This window comes from Westerdykella ornata (genome assembly GCF_010094085.1).
Source record: "Westerdykella ornata strain CBS 379.55 unplaced genomic scaffold EI97scaffold_9, whole genome shotgun sequence".
Taxonomy (NCBI): domain Eukaryota; kingdom Fungi; phylum Ascomycota; class Dothideomycetes; order Pleosporales; family Sporormiaceae; genus Westerdykella; species Westerdykella ornata.
In genome coordinates, this window is record NW_022986859.1 from 531,943 (window position 1) to 550,900 (window position 18,958).

General features: G+C 56.1%; 7 protein-coding genes across 7 annotated transcripts; 2 read left to right on the plus strand and 5 right to left on the minus strand.

The window, feature by feature from the left end:
* The first annotated feature begins 267 nt into the window (after positions 1 to 267).
* On the plus strand, positions 268 to 1,792 carry EI97DRAFT_433057 (uncharacterized protein). Its single transcript, XM_033798306.1, has one exon. It carries the CDS (start codon positions 584 to 586, stop codon positions 1,742 to 1,744), a length of 1,161 nt encoding a protein of 386 aa, XP_033654363.1. The 5' UTR covers positions 268 to 583; the 3' UTR covers positions 1,745 to 1,792.
* On the minus strand, positions 1,789 to 3,785 carry EI97DRAFT_433058 (amidase signature enzyme). Its single transcript, XM_033798307.1, has 3 exons — positions 3,168 to 3,785; positions 2,073 to 3,082; positions 1,789 to 1,999 (listed from the first exon to the last, which is right to left on the minus strand). Exons 1-3 carry the CDS (start codon positions 3,410 to 3,412, stop codon positions 1,848 to 1,850), a joined length of 1,407 nt encoding a protein of 468 aa, XP_033654364.1. The 5' UTR covers positions 3,413 to 3,785; the 3' UTR covers positions 1,789 to 1,847.
* A 494-nt stretch (positions 3,786 to 4,279) lies between these two features.
* Positions 4,280 to 7,868, minus strand: EI97DRAFT_433059 (uncharacterized protein). The gene has a single exon (XM_033798308.1). The coding sequence runs from the start codon at positions 7,394 to 7,396 to the stop codon at positions 4,382 to 4,384; it is 3,015 nt and encodes a 1,004-aa protein (XP_033654365.1). The 5' UTR covers positions 7,397 to 7,868; the 3' UTR covers positions 4,280 to 4,381.
* Positions 7,869 to 8,015: 147 nt separating this feature from the next.
* Positions 8,016 to 9,943, minus strand: EI97DRAFT_433060 (uncharacterized protein). Its single transcript, XM_033798309.1, has 2 exons — positions 9,079 to 9,943; positions 8,016 to 9,029 (listed from the first exon to the last, which is right to left on the minus strand). Exons 1-2 carry the CDS (start codon positions 9,863 to 9,865, stop codon positions 8,425 to 8,427), a joined length of 1,392 nt encoding a protein of 463 aa, XP_033654366.1. The 5' UTR covers positions 9,866 to 9,943; the 3' UTR covers positions 8,016 to 8,424.
* Positions 9,944 to 10,268: 325 nt separating this feature from the next.
* Positions 10,269 to 13,354, minus strand: EI97DRAFT_433061 (uncharacterized protein). Its single transcript, XM_033798310.1, has one exon. The coding sequence runs from the start codon at positions 13,321 to 13,323 to the stop codon at positions 10,462 to 10,464; it is 2,862 nt and encodes a 953-aa protein (XP_033654367.1). The 5' UTR covers positions 13,324 to 13,354; the 3' UTR covers positions 10,269 to 10,461.
* Positions 13,355 to 13,499: 145 nt separating this feature from the next.
* On the plus strand, positions 13,500 to 16,006 carry EI97DRAFT_397769 (phosphoglycerate mutase-like protein). Its single transcript, XM_033796370.1, has 9 exons — positions 13,500 to 13,655; positions 13,717 to 13,751; positions 13,811 to 13,826; positions 13,879 to 14,001; positions 14,049 to 14,088; positions 14,147 to 14,318; positions 14,616 to 15,320; positions 15,354 to 15,683; positions 15,768 to 16,006. Exons 1-9 carry the CDS (start codon positions 13,553 to 13,555, stop codon positions 15,879 to 15,881), a joined length of 1,638 nt encoding a protein of 545 aa, XP_033654368.1. The 5' UTR covers positions 13,500 to 13,552; the 3' UTR covers positions 15,882 to 16,006.
* Positions 16,007 to 16,584: 578 nt separating this feature from the next.
* Positions 16,585 to 18,901, minus strand: EI97DRAFT_466945 (uncharacterized protein). Its single transcript, XM_033801564.1, has 2 exons — positions 17,386 to 18,901; positions 16,585 to 17,336 (listed from the first exon to the last, which is right to left on the minus strand). The coding sequence occupies exons 1-2, from the start codon at positions 18,638 to 18,640 to the stop codon at positions 16,690 to 16,692; spliced, it is 1,902 nt and encodes a 633-aa protein (XP_033654369.1). The 5' UTR covers positions 18,641 to 18,901; the 3' UTR covers positions 16,585 to 16,689.
* Between the last annotated feature and the right edge of the window lie 57 nt (positions 18,902 to 18,958).

The following is an 18,958-nucleotide window of genomic DNA, read 5'->3' on the forward strand; positions in this document are numbered from 1 at the left end:
GTCACTAGGTGGCGAATGTCAAATATTTACCCCTGATACCACAGTATAACCCAAACTAATCCTGCTTTAACCTTTTCAGCTAGTGTAATATTTCTTGCACGTGATCTTTAGAATAGTTTTGGAGCTTGGCATGGTCTAACCTCGGCATGCATTCTGCGTGGCGGTGTTTCGAGTGTCGCGCCGGAAGATGGTGGGGGTGGCTGACACTCAAGATGATTGTCCGGAGACATGTATTTCCGATGTTGGACGACACCGTGATTGGAAAGTGTGCGACCATGGGAAAAAGATTGTCTGTAAGCTTTATAAACTGGCATCTTCATCCCGCAGGATGGGGATTGGCGGGGTGTACGGAGTACGGAGTAAAGAATTAGCAACACGCCCTTGCGGGTGACTAGTTGCATGCAGGTAGGAAGTAAAATGGATGTCATCTTTTAGCACTTCTCTTCTTCCTCATCTTCTCACTTCTCTCCTCATACAGTCCGACATACCCTTCTCAAGATCTCAAGAGCTATCAAGACCTTTTATTCTCTTTAGCAAACCATCATTCATCAGTCGTTACCACACTACGCCTTCCCCCACCACAATGCACCACCACATCGTCGCCCTCGAAACCGTCCACCAACCCCTCCCGTCCTCCTTCTCCTTCCCCCCGGGAACGACCTACACCCTAACCACATACCCCACCACGCCCCCCACCCTCCTCGCCACCCGCATCCACCCGGCAACCATCCTCATCGTCACCACCATCCGCCTCCCTGCTTCCCTCCTCCTCGACCCCACCTGCACCCCAAACCTCCACCTCATCGCCATCATGGCCACGGGCACCGACCCCGTCGACCTCGCCGCCTGCGCCGCCCGCGGCATCCGCGTCGTCAATTGCCCCGGCGCGAACCTCGATGCCGTCAGCGAGCACGCCATTGGGTTGTATTTCGCGGCGAGGAGGCGGACGGTGCTGCTGGATCGGATGGTGAGGGATAGAAAGAGGCCGAGTGTGTGGAAGGAGAGGGGGAGTTTGAAGATGTGGATGGAGACGGGGGTGGAAGGGGAAGGGGAAGAGGGAAAGGGGTGGGGGAGGAGGCCGCCGTTGACGTGTCAGGAGGAGGTAATGGGTGTGGTGGGTTATGGTGGGTTGGGGAGGAGGATTGCGAAACTCGCGAGAGGGTTGGGGATGCGGGTGGTTGTTTCGGGGAGGAAGGGCGAGGTCGTTGACACGGATCCAGTAGTGGACGGGGAGACTAGGAGCGATGCAGAGGAAAAAGTGGAAAAGGAGGAAGACCAAGACCAAGACGAAGACATCATCCCCCCCTTCTCCGAAACCGAAACCTCCGACAACCCCACCCGCCTCCCCTTCACCACCGTCCTCCGCCTTTCCACCGTCCTCGTCCTCTCCCTCCCCCGCACCCCTTCCACCCTCAACCTCATCTCCGACCCAGAACTCGCCCTCCTCTCCCCCCACACCCTCATCGTCAACATCTCCCGCGGCGGCATCGTCGACGAAGCCGCCGTCATGGCCGCCCTGCGCGAGCGCCGCATCGCGGGTTACGCCACGGATGTACTAGCTGTGGAACCCGCCGAGGGCGAGGAGGACAGTCCCTTGTTGAGCGACGAGGCCGAGGGGTTGAATGTCACGGTGACGCCGCACCTGGCGTGGTTCGCGGAGCGGACGTTGAGGAATCTGGGGGGGATCTTGAAGGAGACGGTTGAGGCGTGGGTGGGTGGGAGGCCTATTAATGTGATTGTCTGAGGAGGGATGATTGATAGATTTGGAAAAGAGCATATAGAATTGCATCATCGGTCATTTTCTTTGGGTATCTCAACGCCCTAAAATCTGCGTGTAGACACTACATCTACAACCTGGCCGCCACCCCCTTCCCCTCCCCCTTGATAGCCTCATCAATCGCACTCATCGCCTCAACCAACTTCCTCTCCTCCAGCTTCGGCACCACAACCTGCACACACAGCGGCGTACCGATATACACGCTCCGATCAAAGTCCGTCCCTACAATCCAGCAGTATTAGCACTTTCAAAAACCCCAAAATCTTCACAAAAGAAAAACAAATCCACCACTTACAAAGCGCCCGATTCGCCCGATTCCAACTCCCCTTTCCTTCCTCTTTCCCAGACATCTCCCCCACCATATCCCCCTTTTCGAACCTCCTCACAGGCACAACACCAGCCGGATAATCCAGCAAAACAAACGAACTCGTATACCCGACGGCATTCCACCGATCGACGGGCGGCACGGCATGCGGCGCCACGGGACAAACCAACGCATCAATCTGCTCCTCTTCCCCCGTCGCCGTCGCCGTCTTCCAAATCCCCAGAAACCTCCTCTGCAGCTCCTCCCGCCTCGCCTGCATTTCCCGCACCTTCTCCAGCGGCACGACCGGTTTGCGTCGCAGCCGCGTCGCGAGCCACGGCGACAGGGGCTCCCCCGTGGCTTCGAGCAGGTCGAACATGTGGTTCCCGCCGTCGATGCCGAAGAGGGCGTTGGCGAGCGATTGGCACTGCGAGAATAAGGGCGTGATGTCCATGTCGACGACGTGCATGCCTGCATCGCGCAGCTTCGAACTGACTTCGTCGAGGAGGCGCAGGATGGGCGGGTGCGGCTCTGTGACGCCGTCGCGGCGGACGACGCCGATGCGCAATCTCCTCCTCCCCCTCTTCCCAGACGCATCGTAGAAAGACGACAAGGAACTCCAAGGCGAAGGCACAACATCCGGATCCCACCTCCACGGTTCCTGCCCCGCGACGGCTTCGAGGAAGAGCTGCAAGTCGCGCACCGAGTGCGCCAGCGGTCCCGCACTAGCTGGTATCCCCAGCTTGGCCATTGCAGGCGGAGCCCCAGTTTCCTGGCCGGCGAAGGGCATGCGCTGCCAGCTGGGCTTGATGCCGTACGTGCCGTTGCACATGGCGGGGATGCGGATGGAGCCGCCGACGTCGGTGCCCACGCCTAGGATGGAGCCGCGCAGGGCGAGTAGGGCGCCTTCGCCGCCTGAGGAGCCGCCTGCCGTGGCGAGGGAGTTGAAAGGGTTGATGCAGCGGCCGAAGACGTTGTTGTGCGAGTCGAGGGCCATGAGTCTGGGTCTGGTTGTTAGTTTCCCTTACATAAATACCTAACCACCACCCCCCCTTTTACGTTATGATACGATGCAGAGTCACTCACGTCTGCGGCACCTGCGTCTTGCAATACAGCACCGCGCCAGCTTTCAGGAGACACTCGACGAGCACGGAGTTCTCCTGCGCTGGTTTGAACGCCAATGCCGCGATGCCGATTGAGGCGTCGTAGCCCTTGACTTTGAACGTATCTTTTAGGGAAACAGGGACGCCGTGGAGGGGACCCAGCGGCGGGTTTCCGGCGTCGATATGGGCGTCTAGTTCCGCTGCTCGAGCGAGCGCGTCGTCGAACATGATTTCCGTGAGACAGTTTGTAAGTTGCTGAGCGATGGCTGCTCGCTGTACCAATTCCATCAGCACTCAATTCCATCAGCACTCAATTCCATCAGCACTCAATTCCATCAGCACTCAATTCCATCAGCACTCAATCCATCGTCCACTTCCAACTTTCCAAACCCACATCCAACCCAATCCCAGACCAATAACTCATAACTCATACCCCATAACCTTACCCAGACAAAAAGACAAAAAGAATCTACAGACCTTACAAAACGCCCTTACAACATCCACACACCTAACCTCCCTCGCACGAATCGCCCCCGCCAGCGCAGTCGCATCGTACGCCTCCGTGATCCTCAGCTCTTCCTCGCTCAGCAACCCGCACGTCCGCGGCACATCGAGGCATGTCCGGGTATCCGGCGAGGGAGAGAAAGGAAGGATCCATTCGGGCGGGATGCGCGAGAGGCGCTCGTCGCGCTTGGCCCAGGCGATGAGCTGCCATTTTGCGGGTTCTTTTGGTGCGGCGGTAGTTGTGGTCATCTCTGAGGATTTCGGAGGAGCAGTAGGGGTGCTGTATTGGTATAGATGGGACGAGGCATCTTGGTGGGATATGTGGAGTGGTCTGGTGGTGGTGGTGAGACGCGGGGAGAGCGTAGGCCGAGGTTGAATTGAGGTAACATGTTGCCGTTTGCGGTTAGAGGGATGCGGAGGTGCGCCGGGGTGTTAAGGGGACTTACATAATCACTCGGATAGAGTACATCCTATTCACAGGTCCCGAAGATCAAGGGCTTGATGGGAAACATGCAGGTCGTCATTTCGCGGAGGAAATGTATGTACGCAGGAGACGAGTCGAACAGAGGAGCTACTGATCTAAATGTTCATGATTGAAGGACCTAAACTCCGAGTTCTATATGAGTCTCCGCCCGTCCAACACCATAGCTCTCGACGATATCCATATTCATACACCCATCCTACACATCCCCCTCAATTCCTCCTCTTCGCCTTCTTCTTCCTCTCCCCACCCCCTTGCTTGGGACTCGTCTTCTTCCCATTCCCATTCACCTTCCCCTCCTCTTCCCCCACGCCCGCTCCTCCGTCCTTCTCCTCCCCCTTTTCCTCCTCTTCGGACAACAACCGATTCAACGCAGCATTGTAATACCCGAACCGCGCAATCTCCCCGATCCTTAACCTCATATAGTCAAACGCCACCGCAACCTTCATATCCTTCGCCCGCACCTTGATCACCTTCTCCTTGGACGGCGCCACCACCTGATCGGTAGGAAGAGCGGGCTCCGCACCCCCCGAAATCGTACCCTTCACATCCACACCCGCTTCTCCCATCTCCACATCCGCATCCGCCTCCCCTTCCTCCTCCTCAGGCGGATCCTCCGTCGCAATAGCCTCAGCATCCAACACATCCGCCGCTACACCCTCACCCTGGTCCATATCCACCGTCTCCAGGACCGGAATCCGCTGATACCGCTGGCTGAAATGCGTGAGCACGACCGCCTTCGCACCCATCGACGCGCCGATCCCCAGCGCCTCCGACGTCGTCGAATGCTTCTTCTTCTTCGCATCCGCCTGCATCTCGTCGTCAAACGTCGCTTCGTGGATGAGGACCGTCGTGTCGCGCCCCATTTGAGCGAATTGCCCGCTGGGCCGGCAATCGCCCGAGTAGGAGATTTTTAGAGGCTTTTTGGGAGGGTCGGATTGGGCGTCCTCCGGTGCGTCCGGGAATGTAAGTGTTACGGCCATGGCGCCGTAGCAGTGCGCGACCCGGCAGGCTTGGATGTCGGAGAGGCCGAGCACGGCTTCGTAGTCTTTTCTTTGCAGTGTGTGCTCGCCTTTGTAGACCTCGCGGCCATTGCCGGGCCAGAGGCTTAGAGTGGAGGGGGAGCCGGATGCGGGTGCGAATGGTGTGATCTGTAGGGGGAGGATGCGGCTATAGCCAAAGTCCTCGACGGCCGAGTACTCGCGGAGCCACTTGAGCATGCCGTCGTGGGAGACGACTGACAGTCCATAGAGTTGCAGAGAGTCTGATATATCCGGCATGGTGGGAGGCGTGGGACATGGTACACTGTTGTGCACGACGGCATACCAGGCTTTGATCACGGATGTGATTCCGAGATGGTGGTCTGCGTGCAGGTGGCTGATCCATATCATGCGTAGGTCGCGTAGTACCTCGATCAGCTCGTCCGGTTCAAAGACCCGTCGCAGCTGGCCCAGCGTATTCTCTCCACAGTCGAGGAGATAGTTGCCTATGCCTGGGACCCGGACTAACGTCGCCGACACATTCCTGTACTTTGATGGGAGCGCAGAACCCGTACCCAGCGTTATGATCTCCGTGTCGGGCCTGGCCAGTAATTGCCGCCACGCCAGCAAACTGTCTTTGTCGCGTGCAATGTTCTCTCGCGCCTGCTCTGCCGATTCAAGGATACTGGGCGAGGTGGAAGCTTCAATGGACGAGACATCCAGGTCGGGTTTGATCTCATCCGTGCGGATCTCCCAGTTCGGCATCAGACGGAATCTGAGACCTCGTTCGGCAATCATGACGTTTGACAACGGCTGGCCCTCTTGAGGGACCTCTCCATTTAGGCGCTTCTGCGGGATTGTGGAGACGTCATGAACGGGGACATTGTAGCTGGCCGGGTCAATCTGCTTCAATTGTATTGTCTGCCTTGCTACCGACTGCAACGCTACCCGATTTGGAGCCTCGTCTGCCGATGATATGACATGTTGGACCTGGTCAAACTTGTGCATGAAGTCTTTCAACGTTGGATGTCTTGACACGCCGGGTCCCAGAATCCACACGAAGGCACGAATTCCAGACATGACGCCGCTAGACGTGAACTCCTCCCTCTGGATGAGCGATTCGAGATGGCCGACCGAAGGAACATCCAAGATGGCAACTCCTTGGCCTGGCCTGTCCGGGCCCAGCACCATGTCGGGCGTGATGGTCTCTCCTTTGTCGTTTTCGACAGGAGTGCCGCTGGTAAGAATGGCGTATGCACGGCCGTCCCGCAACCCAAGGCTTCTAGCTCGGGTTACATCGAATTTGCCTCTCACCTTCCGAGTGCGTACGATATAGGAGACCGCTTCTAAAGCCGGTTTCGTGGGTGGAAGGCTCAGCACCGTGGCTCCAGGCCATGGCGTGCGTGTCAGCACTTTGATATCTGGTAGCGGTTCAGCGCCGCCGGGCATTGGGCCATTGTACTTTTCGAGTTGTCCAGTCTCCTGGTTCCTCAGGTACATCACTGTGGGCATCTCGACCTCGGAAATATGGTGTTCAACCAGCGTATCGAAGCTCCATGCTGAGTCGAACATGTGGCCGAGTACCTCAGTCCGGATTTGGTCGTATCTTATTTCCCTCTCCGCGTCACTTTCTCCATCCGGCTTGGGTTTGTGGTCGTCGAACTGATTGAGTGTCGCATCGTAGCGTTGCCTGCTGAAGGCGAGCGCAGCTTCAATGTCTTCATTGTCTCCAGGAGCCTGTGACGGCGCAACAGACATGGCCCAGACATGGATGTTTTCATCTTCCCACGTGGGTGAAATGACGCCTTCGGCAGTCTTCGACGGCGGCCCAGGGCTGTACTGGGTGGCGACCAGAGGCAGACCTTTCCTGAAGATGAACCTTCGACAAGTGGCCAGTACATGCTTGAGGTTGGGCGGTCCGTAAAGGTTCAGTTTGGGCGGTATTGGCGCAGTCCCTTTGCTCTTTTTCTTGTGGTAAGACTCCATAGCGCTTTCATATGCCGTTGCGCTGGCGTCGGCCAGCGTCAGGGCCATGCCCAGCAGTCCTCCAATGTTGCTCCATTCGGTCTTGCCCGTAATGAAGAAATCTTGTACCTTTGTCAAACGATGTCCACCCTCATTGAGCGCGCGCTGCGTGCCCTCCGCCTGGTTGCCAAACACATAGAACCGCGTGGGCGTCTTAAGTACCAGCGTCGTGCCCGGAGTATCCGCGGACGGTGTTGTCGCGATGTCGATGGTCGCATCCATTGCGCTTTCTATGGAGCTGTCTCGAACTCGGCGGCCTCTCCTAGGCTGCCAGTCCTCTAGTTTAGGAGAGAAAGCGTTACGAGGCTTGTGAGAGGCGAGGAGCGGCTTTCGTAGTGAGGACAGTTTCCATGCTTTGAAAGCAGGTGGACGACGTGTAGCAGTTGGTGTAGCAGGTTGCTCGATCGAGGTCGCGTTCTGCAGAGGGGTGTCAGGAGATTCCTTCTTCAACTGTATGTGCCCGAGAGCAAGGCGCTGTAGTTTGCTGAGGAGTGAATCCCAGGGCGCGCAGCGACGAGAGCTGGTGGAGATGGACCTCTGAGAGCGTAGTCGCGTAGCGCAGCTTGCGATGCGCCCACCGGCGGCCAAAGTGAGAGCCAATGTGGCTGAGTCTTTTGCAAGCGACTGAAAGACAGAAGCATTTACATGCTATCTTGGAGACTTCATGGAGTGATCATGACGAGGTCGCTCAAGAATTCGATGGCTTCTCGTAGGCTTCTCCCACTTTTTACGGAGACGAGCAGGGATGCGTCCACTAGATTCCTTGGCAATACCAACCTCATGTCCAGTTGGGAAAAGGGTGCAATTCTGCAGTCACTTGCCATCAGACTGTGCATTCTGGTTTCTGGTTGAAATACGATCGTATCAATTCTACTATTCTTCGAGTTCTAGACTACTGCACAGATTCCCAAGAAAATATCCCGCCCTCGGGATGATCACGAGCCGCAAAACGCCCATCAACTATATGAAAGAGATCCGAGTCTGTGGAGAGTTATACCCCGAAAGTGCTTCACCCACACTTTCCTATGAGGTTGAAATCAACATCCTTCAGCAGGTTGTAACCCCAACGCGCGCGGTACGCCGCCCAAGATTGTCCACTGAGCCTTTGCGACACCCAAAATAACAAGAGAAAGTTACAAGAACGGAATAGTATCTTGGATTCGTATAGCAGCGAGGTAAGCGTACAGGAGTGTTATTCCAACGAGGCCAAGAACTGTACGCGGTATTGTGGGATTGAGGGAAGGGGGAAATTAGACTCCTTCGTCATACGGGTGCCAGTTGAATAGATCCTGACCTGCGGTTTGGCCTGCGAGCACGCCCAGTTGCTGTGACTCAAGCTGCGTCATGCTAACGGATCTGGGCAAACCGGTTGGATTCTCCTGGACTCCTTCGGAAATAGTGGATAATGGCCCGTTGTTTTCCAGGGACATGTTCCTGGACGGTGAGGGGGTGGTGGTGGCGCTGGACATAGACACGCTCGGAGCCCGTGACATGTTCGCGAAAGATGGCTGTGGGATCGCATTGTTCTGCCCTGGGAAACGGGTCGCCCACAAGTTGGCCGAATCAGATGGCATAGATGTCATGGCGTTCATGTCAGTGGTAAATCCGACTGAAGAGGGTAAGGTCTGCGCGACGGGTGGCAGAGGAAGGTGGGCGAGCGAAGGTGCTGGTGCGTCGGCGCGCATACTCGATGCCATGCGCTCAACCAGTGGGTTCAGGCTACCTTGCCTCATAAGCTCTTCGAGAAGCACCCGGTAGCTCGCATTCTCTTTTCTGAGTTGCTGGTTCTCCATCTCCAGTTGCCTGATCTTCTCCTGCGACTCTTGCTTGGCGTTCTCCAGACTCTCAATCATAGCTAGATCTTCGTTAGCTCAGTATCACGCAACTGTGTAATAATGACTGACCCTTTCTACGTGTGCGGAAATGGCGGGCAGACACCTTGTTTCTGAGCTGACGCCGCTCTTTGGATGAGAGCTTTTTGCCCTCCTCAGAATTGAGGAACTTCTCGTCCGCATCCATATCGAGGTCATCTTCCTCACGGTTCGTATCCTGTGCTCCAGGTCGCGGGGCAGGCTGTGTGGAGCTCTGGGCCTCCTGACGAAACTGTTGCAGGACACGAGAAATGGTGCGCTCAGCAGTATCGTTGACGCCATTGAAGTGGGTATTCTGAGGGTGGGAATCCATCAGCTGCGCTTGAGCCTGTTGTTGAGACTGCCGTCGCTGCATTGCCGCCGCTTGTTGAGCTTGTTGCTGTGCGAGCAGCGCTTTCTGATGGTCGCCGGGACGAAGAGTACCCACGCCAGCGGCGGGAGGCCGAGTAATCGCGCTGGGCTGAATGTATTCCTCCGTTTGCATCGCGTCGGGTGGACACCCATTGATGTCGATCAGGCTAGCGATATCTTGCGAAGGAGAAAAGAGGTAATTGGATGGGAGAGGTGTCTGCTGGGGGAAGTGATCGTAGTCGCGGCTCGGGCCCATGGGGTACGAGTTACTGTCGGTTGACGGGCTCCATAGGTTGGCAGCGGTTGTCGATGCCGACACTGAAGACGAGGGGGTCGGTTGAGTGACCATCACCGGGTTGGAGACTGCATCATCGAGGTTGAGGAACTCGTCGAATGCTTCAACGCCGGCATTGTTGGGGTCCTGGAAGAAGGGGGTCGACGGGAAGTAGGCAGCCGCAGTCGCAGCCATGTTGGCTTCCTGGAACAGAGGGAGGGTGTGTCCAAAGGAAGAAGGTTGGCAGCAGGTAAGGTAACGTCCTCAGTCACGGGGCGAATGTTGAGAGCGAGGTCCAGATGTCGGTTGAGAGCGAGTGAAGGTGGGTGGTATTGCGAGTGACGGGCGGATTGGAGGAGTTGTGGTCGGGGGGATGTCGGAGGTTGCCTGTGTTGAGAGGCCGCGTCAGCGCTCTCCTCCCTGTGGCAGTGCTGGCCTTGGCAGCTGAGCAATCACGTGACTCCGCAACACGGACTTTACTTTCCGACCCTCCGTTGGTTCTCGCATCGCATAGACCTCCCTTTCCAACATACACCGTGCTTACTGTGTACAGATTTGTACAGACCCGCGATTTCGCCGAAGGAGTTTGGGTTCATACAGGTGAACGCCTGTAAGAATTACTCTGCGAATTATCTACATGTGAAAGGTTGAGGCTAGACGCTCTTGACACGGTGAGCTATCGTACAACAGATAGTATCAGACCCAAACATTGCAACCCACCAAGCCCGTCTTGTGCATCTGAGAGAACCTACTTGGGAAGTTTTCACAACGGCTTTGAAACAGCCCGTGCGTTACAATGGCACACCACCAATAACGCCGCTCTCGTCCAGCTGCTCGCCTTCCACCTGCTTCGCCTGCCGAGATTGCCCATTCCTCCCTAACCCTTCCTCTTCCAACCTCCCTTCAAATCGCGACTCGCCGACAGGAGCCTCCAGGGAGTCTGGTACCACTCCTTGCTTAAACTCAGCATCCACGTCCATGACACCAAGCTTGTGGACGACATGCCAGAAATGATCCTGCCCATAACTACCACCCGTTATGCCCCCCTTAGCGACACCCTCGCCATGCTGCACGTCTCGAACCACGCTCCGCGCCCGTTCCCAATCCCCTGCATCAGCAAGGGCGCGGACAACGGCGGTCAGGGCAACCCAACCAGGCAGCTTGCCGTGCATCGACATCGTCGTGAGAACGGCCATCATCTTGCCGATTTCGCCCACAGACGCATAGCCCTCGATAACGCGGTCGAATAGAACTTTGTCGGTAGGCGTGCCGGGCGTCTTCATAATCTGGAACCAGAGCTCATCGACTGATTGGATATCCGGCGGAGACTGCCGGAAGTAATGCGTAATGAGGGAGGTGTAGATGTGCGGGCTAGGGATCCAGTTACGTGCAAGCATGTGATCCACGACGGCTCGTACGGCAGAGTAATTGCTATATCCCTTGATGAGTCGGTCAATGGTAGCGGAGTAGATGTAAGAGTTTAGCTTGAGACCCTGACCTTCGAGGCCGGAGAGAATGGTGGATACTTGCTCCGTTTGCTCGGCTTCCGAGAGGCTACTGAACTGTTCGTTCTCGAATGCTGCGCTGACTAGCATGGTATATGTCGCTACGTCGGGCTCGATACCATCGGCCTCCATCTGTTGGAGGAGTGTGTGCACCGTAGGCCAAGCCCTGCCGGTGATGTTGAGTTGTATCATGATATTGTAGGTACGAACATCCGGCCGAATTGAGAAGTTCTTGGCCCATGTGAGGATCTCCTGCAGTGCCCGTAGCTTCCGCTCGAAGGACAAGGACCTTGGCGGGATTCTTGCAATGGCAGAGGCGGCACCGTTGATGATCTCAGTAGAGGGTTTCGGGGGTTTGTTATCAGGAGTAAGAGCAGATACCTCCTTCGCCCCCGATGCAGGAGCCCTTTTCTCCGCTTCCTGTGCCGCAAGCCATTGCCTTCCCATTTCATCCATGGCAGCGAAACCAGCATTGAGTTGCCGAAGGGACATCAACCCGTGAATGAAGGCAGTCCAAGCGAAGACATCCGGCTGCGTGCCCGATCGAATCATCCTATTCCATGTGGATCTCAGGCCGATGAGGTCGCGACCTTTTTCGCATCCCGAAAGCATCGCCGTCCAGGATTTCACATCAGGAGTAACTCCATTCGCGATCATGTGGTTCCAGACGGCTATCGACCTATCACCTGCATATAGTGCCAGGAAGCCGGTCAGGAACGCGTTGTAGATAGTAGTCGGAATCGCCACTTTATTGTTCGTCGTGGTATATGTTCTGATCGTCTCACCCCAGAGCCGCTCAAGCCGCTCCTTGTGCGTCTGCTCCTGAACGGCCCGCGCAATCCGCTTGAGTAAGGATTGCTCCACGGCGATGGCTGCGTCGGACTCGGATATGGGGTCCTCTGACTCTCTCCGGGTGGCCTTCTCTGCTTGTTCTCTCGAGCTCAATAACGAAGCAGCCTCAGCAGGTGCTGATTTGACGCATTTTACTATTCTCAAGAGAAATTCCTCCGGGAACTCATCATAACTGTGAAGGTAGTGCAGGTGCTGCAAGACGACGTCCACCTGTGAGTAGGGCAAAAGGCACGCCACGAACTCAGCAAAGGGTGCGCCCTCCTCTCGTACGGAACGGCTGAGATTTACTTTCCCGTACCCGCCATTTTGAAGGCTGAATAAAGTGAGTGCCGCAAATGCCATCGTTGGACTGATTTGCACTATGAAAAACTCGTGTAGGCGGCCCACAATACTGCTGCCACGCGGCCTTACTTCTGCAGGTTTAGGGAGGAGGCGCCAGTCGCCGACAAGGTCATCCAAGGAATGCTTTTTTCGGCCTGCCGCTTGAAACATGAGGCGAAAAACGGAAAGGAGCTCCGTCACCAAGCCATCCAAGTTTGGGCCGCCGGTACGGGTACGCGATAGTTTGGCCAGTATTTCGTCCGTGAGGTCCCGTATCACATCGTTATATGCGAATCGAAGCCTGTTCGAATATTCCGGGTGTCTGAGGTTTTCAGATGCAAACGCGAAGAGGTCCAATTGTTCGAACCTGAACAGGACCTGCGTAGGCGTTGCCGGAACTGGCGCACCCTTACAAAAACTGCGGACGATGCTTTCAAGTAGCTTCTTGAAGATCCTTCCGCCACCCCATAAATTCGCTTTGTCCAGTTCAGCGTCCATTTTAGTCTTGCGAGACTTCGATGGGTAGAGAGCATTGAACTCCCGCCATGCTTTCTCCAGATCGTCAAGGCTCAAGGCGCGCGCAACAGCGAGAGTACCTTCCGCTTCCTTCGAGCTTCGCCTCGATGGCATACGCGTGCTTTTCTGTGCACCCACATCGCCTGGGTTTTGGTCGGCCACATCTTCTTGCTGCCCAATCCCTGTAGACAGCACCTCTCGAGGCGCATATTTCGCATATCGGCTACGTCCGCGAGCGCCTGGTGAATCTCGTATCACCGGTATTTCAGGTTTTCGTAGCTTTTCCTGTGCCGCTATATGGTCGTCGGTAGTATCGGGTTTCGGCGGTTCAGGCGCTCGAGGGAATATCTTGCGCAGAGATATAAACGTGGCCCTGGGCTGCCACTGTAGGCTCCGGGAGGATCTTATCTGTGGTAGAAGTCGAGCCCTACATTGGCGGCACACGTAGGGGCTCAGCATTATCGCTCAATGGGTTCTGCGGGAATGGAGGTGCGGAAGTCGTTGCGACAGAGGTGAAGTTCGCGCCAAGTCCACGCCAAGTGCACTTCCTCCGAAGTAACGTTTTACCCTATATGGTTTAGCGTTCCCGTAATGGGCGCGACGACTTGCCGAGGCGGGGGGTTGCTGTTGTACGACCCCAATCACATAGCTACATCCAAGTGCATATACGAGTATTGGGACGGGCACGATGACTACGCATATGCCCAGGAAACCCTATACAAAGGAAGAGCTTGAAAAGCTCTACCCCAAAGAACTCGAGCTGAAGCTGGTCCAGATTCTGCTCCGACATGGTTCGTAGGGCCCGAATCATAGTCTATGCATATGGCGGAGGTACTGACGAAGTGCATTCAGGCGAGCGAACACCTGTATCACCACGCTTCCAAAATGTAAGATAACCCAAGTCTTTCTAAGCTATATATGATTGAAACTAATGCAATGCCAAAAGACGGGCCTGCCACCCTGTGAGTGCGGCCGAGAAATGGAGTGCAGTTCTCTAATTCATCCCTCACATAGACTGGGCATATTGCAACTCCGCGAAACAATTAGCGGGTGTTATTATGGGGACTGACTGGTCACAATGGGACCATCTCAAATATCGTCGGAGAATAGAGACATTTGGAGCAGACGATGAACCAGGTATGCTGTCCGTCCTATCTACGCAAACGAAAAGCTAACATGAGAAGTCGTTGCTGCTGGCCCCAATGGCGAATATGACGCTGTATGGTATGATTCTACCCGAGCCAAAGCCGCAGATGGATGTACTGGTGCTGATTCTGTGTAGTCAACCAGGCGAACTCACCGACAGAGGACGAGAAACGACGCTAGCACTCGGCCAACGCCTTCGACATCTCTATGTCGACCAGCTAGGCTTCATGCCCAAACTCATCTCCGACAGTGACATGATCTACCTGCGAGCGACGCCCATCAAGCGGGCTCTGGAGTCGGTTCAACAGGTAGGTAGATTGTCTGGCATGGTTCTGTTCTCCTATTTGCTTTGTAGACGATTCCATTCCCTGTCCCGCGATGGTTCCTCTTCACACACGATTCTAACCGTTCAATTCATTTCCCTCAAACGTTCTTTTCTACTGTCGTTCTCTTTCTACAATGTCAAGCATGTCACTCACTTCCCATCTCTTCATTTCCTTGATTCCAATCCATCACAGCTCTTTCGTCTACACTACTTCCTCAGTCTCTATTCATCAATCCTTCCCCCCTCCCCCTCAACCACGCACTCACCACCCCCCCACCAGACCTTCTGGGGCCTCTACCCCCTCTCCGCCCGCACCGCCTCCTTCCCCGCCCCGACCATCCTCACCCGCACGCCCGCCGACGAAACCCTCTTCCCCAACGACGGCAACTGCCGACGCTTCGCGCACCTCTCGCGGGCCTTCGCCCAACGCGCCGCCACCCGCTGGAACGACACCGACGACATGGCGTACCTGTCCCAACTGTGGTCGCGCTGGATGCCGGGCCAGGCCAAAGTGGCCGTGGACTCGCACCCGCGGCTCAGCGGCATCATGGACACGATCAACGCGACGGACGCGCATGGAGGGGATACCAAACTGCCCCGGGAATTCTACGACGAGCGCGCTAGGGACATCATCGATAGGATTGCCGTCGAGGAGTGGTTTGCCGGGTATCAGGAGTCTGCTGAGTATCGCGCGCTGGGTATTGGGGCTTTGATGGGGGATATCGTGAGTAGGATGGCGGGGAAGGCGGAGAGGTATAGCTCGGCTGGGATCGAGGAGGTGGGTGGGGAGGATAGAGGAGGAGGAGAGGAGGTGGGGAGGGGCAGGGGCAGGGGAAGGGGGGGAGAGGTGGATATCAAGTTTGCCATGAGTGGTTGTCATGATACGACGCTTGCGGGCGTGTTGACCAGTTTGGGCGCGTTCGAGGGCGAGAAGTGGCCTCCGTTTACGAGCCATATCGCGTTTGAACTCTTCCGGAAGAAAGACGTGGCAAGGACAAGGCGGGAGGAGGGCGAGGAGAACGAGAAAGCGATCGAACCTGTCACACCGGTTGGACAGTTGGCGTCCAGCAATGGGAATCGCAACTTCGACGCTACGAATCCCGGGTGGTGGGCAGCTCTTTTCGGAGGCTGGGGAAATGACAAAAAGAACGGGGAGACGAAACCGCAGTCGTTGACAGCATCGAAGGAGTTCATAGGCCGCAAGGCCATGAATGAGCTTTCGGACAAGCAGAGACGGGAACTCGAGGGGTATTATGTACGAATTCGGTATAATGACCGCGTGATGCAGGTTCCTGGGTGTAGAGTGGAGGGGAACCATCTCGAGGGGGATACAACGTTTTGCACGCTGGTAAGCTTGATCTCCTTATCGTCTCACCTGATTTCCCTGGCAAAAGGGGTTAATTCATTGGACGCATGGCTGACTTAAGCATAGGAAGCGTTCAAATCCATCGTCGACAAGTACGTCCCCAAGAACTGGAAGCACGCCTGCGCCTCCAACTTCGATGCTCCCGATTTTCCAGAGAAGCCTGAACCCGCCGGTTACTAGTAGGTCGAAATGCTTTCTCATAGATCAGGTGCCAGTAATCATGTGTTGCTCTTGGGTGTAATTAATTAAACAACAACGAGAATATCGGACATGGTGCCATGTAACCGCGAATCCATCATAGCTGCAGAAGAAATAGTGAAGTTAGTCTAACTCTGTTTCGCGCTCGTTAGCTGGAAAGTACATGGATGAGCGGGCTATCACGCGTTTGACGCCCGTCAACAAAGACTCTCTAGAAGCCGTATTGGAATAATAAATCTTCCCTTGCAATCTCACACATCACATCCCCCAAAATCCAGAGAGGACTCAATCAATAGTATACTCTTCCAATGCAGCCGCAAAGCTCTACGCAGCCGCAAAACTCTACGCAGCACAAGTACCTTCTATCACATTCACACGGGACGGACCAAACTAGCCATTAAATCTGCAAGCCCGTCGCATTTCGACCTTCCCCATCCCCCTTCTAGGCGCCAAAGACCGCATTTCTACGGGGTACTTTATAGCCAACCCCCAAATCCGATGCAATTTCCTGAATCCGAGCCTATCCCTAGCCGTTCCCAGTCCGGAAGAACGAATACGCCAACGCCAACGCTGATGTTAAGGATGTTACAAGCCAGAACGGAAAAAAGAAAAATCGAAAGCCTCTCCTGAGGAAGCGGTTCGCAGCGGCTCCCCCTTGCCATCTATACCACCCCCCCACCGCCCCCCCCCCAAATTGCTGAAGCATATACGGAGTACGCCCGTTGATCACCTCCCCTCATCCTTCAGATCCTTCGAATTGTCGCCACGGAACACCAGCGACACCCCACTGCTAACGCGCAGACACCGGCCGCTTGTCCTCATCCTTGTCCGTACTCTTCAGCCTTGCCAGGATAGACACCAGCGTCTTCTTCTGTTTCCCATCCAGATCCAGCACGTGGATGATATCGCGAATCTGGATCTTACGCGCATAGTCCGACGACTCCAGCGGTCCACCGTAATTCCTCCTCGTGCCGAGCAGCGCGCGGTCAACCTGGGGTTGCGCCGGCGTACTAGCACCAGAACCCGCCGCAGCGGCACTCAGACGTGGGGTCGAAGCACCGGATCCGAAACCGCCTCCACCACCGCTACCCGCTGACATCCAGGCATATTTCTTCTTGCCACCGAGAGCCATACTGGCCGTCTCGTTCGCCTTGCGGTGCAGCACTTCCTCCGTCTGACCGGCTTTGTTCAACCGATCCCGCTCTTTCTTGGTCATCTTCTCGGGCACGATGGGTGCCGCCGAGGGTACCTCTGGTGTAGCCGCTGCCGAGCCTTGCAGCCGTTTCTGGCGCTTTGCAATCCGCGCCTTTTCGTAATTATAATCCTCGTTCACTTTCCTCTTGAGAGCATTCGCAATGGGATTTGAAAAGGATATGGTCGGCTGAGGTGTCGGCGGAGCCTCTGTGGGTGGCGTCGGAAGTCGAGCTGAACCGATATCTACAGGCCATTAGCAAACGGCTCAAGCCCCTGAAACCACCAAACTCACGATTACTGCGTGCGACCGCCTTGGTACTGACCACACCATCCGGGCCCTCCCACGCGGTTTTGGATATATTCGTAGGCAACGCGGTAACTGACTTGACCTCTCCGTTCGCTTGAGCGATGTCAGCCAGACTGGGCGGGACAATGCCATGGGAAGTGATCTGTCGAGTTTGGGCCAGGGCAAATGCATCTTCGAGAACGGTGCGCGCCCGCTCCTCCGCGGCTAACGAGATCAGTGATAAGAGCTCCACAAACGGAGCATTCTGGTTCAGAAGGCTGTCCGACTGTAAAGCAATGATGGTTTCGCCGTTGGGACCAGTGACAGCGGAACGCTTCACGTTTTGCGGGGCGTCAGGGATTCTATCAAAGACACCCTCCAGGTTGACTTGTATGCCGTGCTGATAGGCGCGTTGGGCTATGCGCTGCCTAACATTGGCCGCCAACAGGAAGGGATCCGTAAGCGGAGCCTGTGCAGCCTCTGCTAGGGCACGGGCAGCTCGCTCATGTTTCCTTAGCAGCTCGGCCTTCAATTCCTCTTCGGTCAGGGGTTTTTGGCTGAGAGGACCGGTGCCCTGGAAGGCTCCATGTGCGCCCGCTTGACCCCACTGATTGAAGCTGCCATGCGGTGAGAGCGTGGATCCCGAAGTCTGGGAAAATGAAGTATCCTCTTTCCGAGCTCCAAACGATTGAGTAAGATACTCCTCCTCGGCGCGCAAATCGATGCCCGATCCTGTAAGTACGTCGCTGATATTATTGACATCCAAGTCCCGTGCATTCGCCTTCTCCAATTCCCCCTCCTGGGCCTTGCTCGCCGGTACCTTCGGAGGTGGCATCGACGTCTGCTGCGAGCGCGAGTTCGTATCACTGGGGTGATGATATGGCTGAGGCTGGTTGAAGGACGGTGTCTGATACGCTGGCGTGGCTGAAGGAGGCGGCGGGCCGAAGTACTGGTTGGTCTGCGTCTGCGTCTGCGGGGAGCCAGCGCTGTAGGGAGAGTGCATCGGGGCGTAGGGTGAGTTGCTGAAGGGGGACGTATAGGGCGACGGCGGATGGGGCGAGACACGCTGGCGCTTTGCGGGAGGGATACCGCTCATGGTGGGAGACATGGCGCTGGGAGATTGCTGGTATGAGTGCGGGGAGAAGGGGCGGGCAGGCTGCTGCTGTTGCTGCTGCTGCTGTTGCGGCGGATGGACTTGGGTCTGTATCGGAGGCATGTTTCCCAGATTTTGCTGGTACTGGCTATTGTAAGGATGCGCCATGGTGGAAGCAGCGACGGAAAGGTTCGCGGGCGACGGAGGAGGTGGTGAAGGTAGGTTCGGTGGTCGCGCGACGGCGGAGTCGTGCTTCGGCTCTATGGGCGTGTCATGGACGGCGGGGTGCGCGCGGGGACCGGTGCGACGGCGGTTCTATATGCACATCGGGGCGCTTGAGTGAAGGCCGGTAATGAGATAGGTCGCAGAGGCTGTGGAAAGGCGATGGGGATGGTGTTGAACTGCAGAGGGTAGGCAGAATAATGGGAGGCTGTTGGGGAGGGAGAGAGAGGCACGAAGCTGCAAGAGCGACGACGTCCGTGCGCG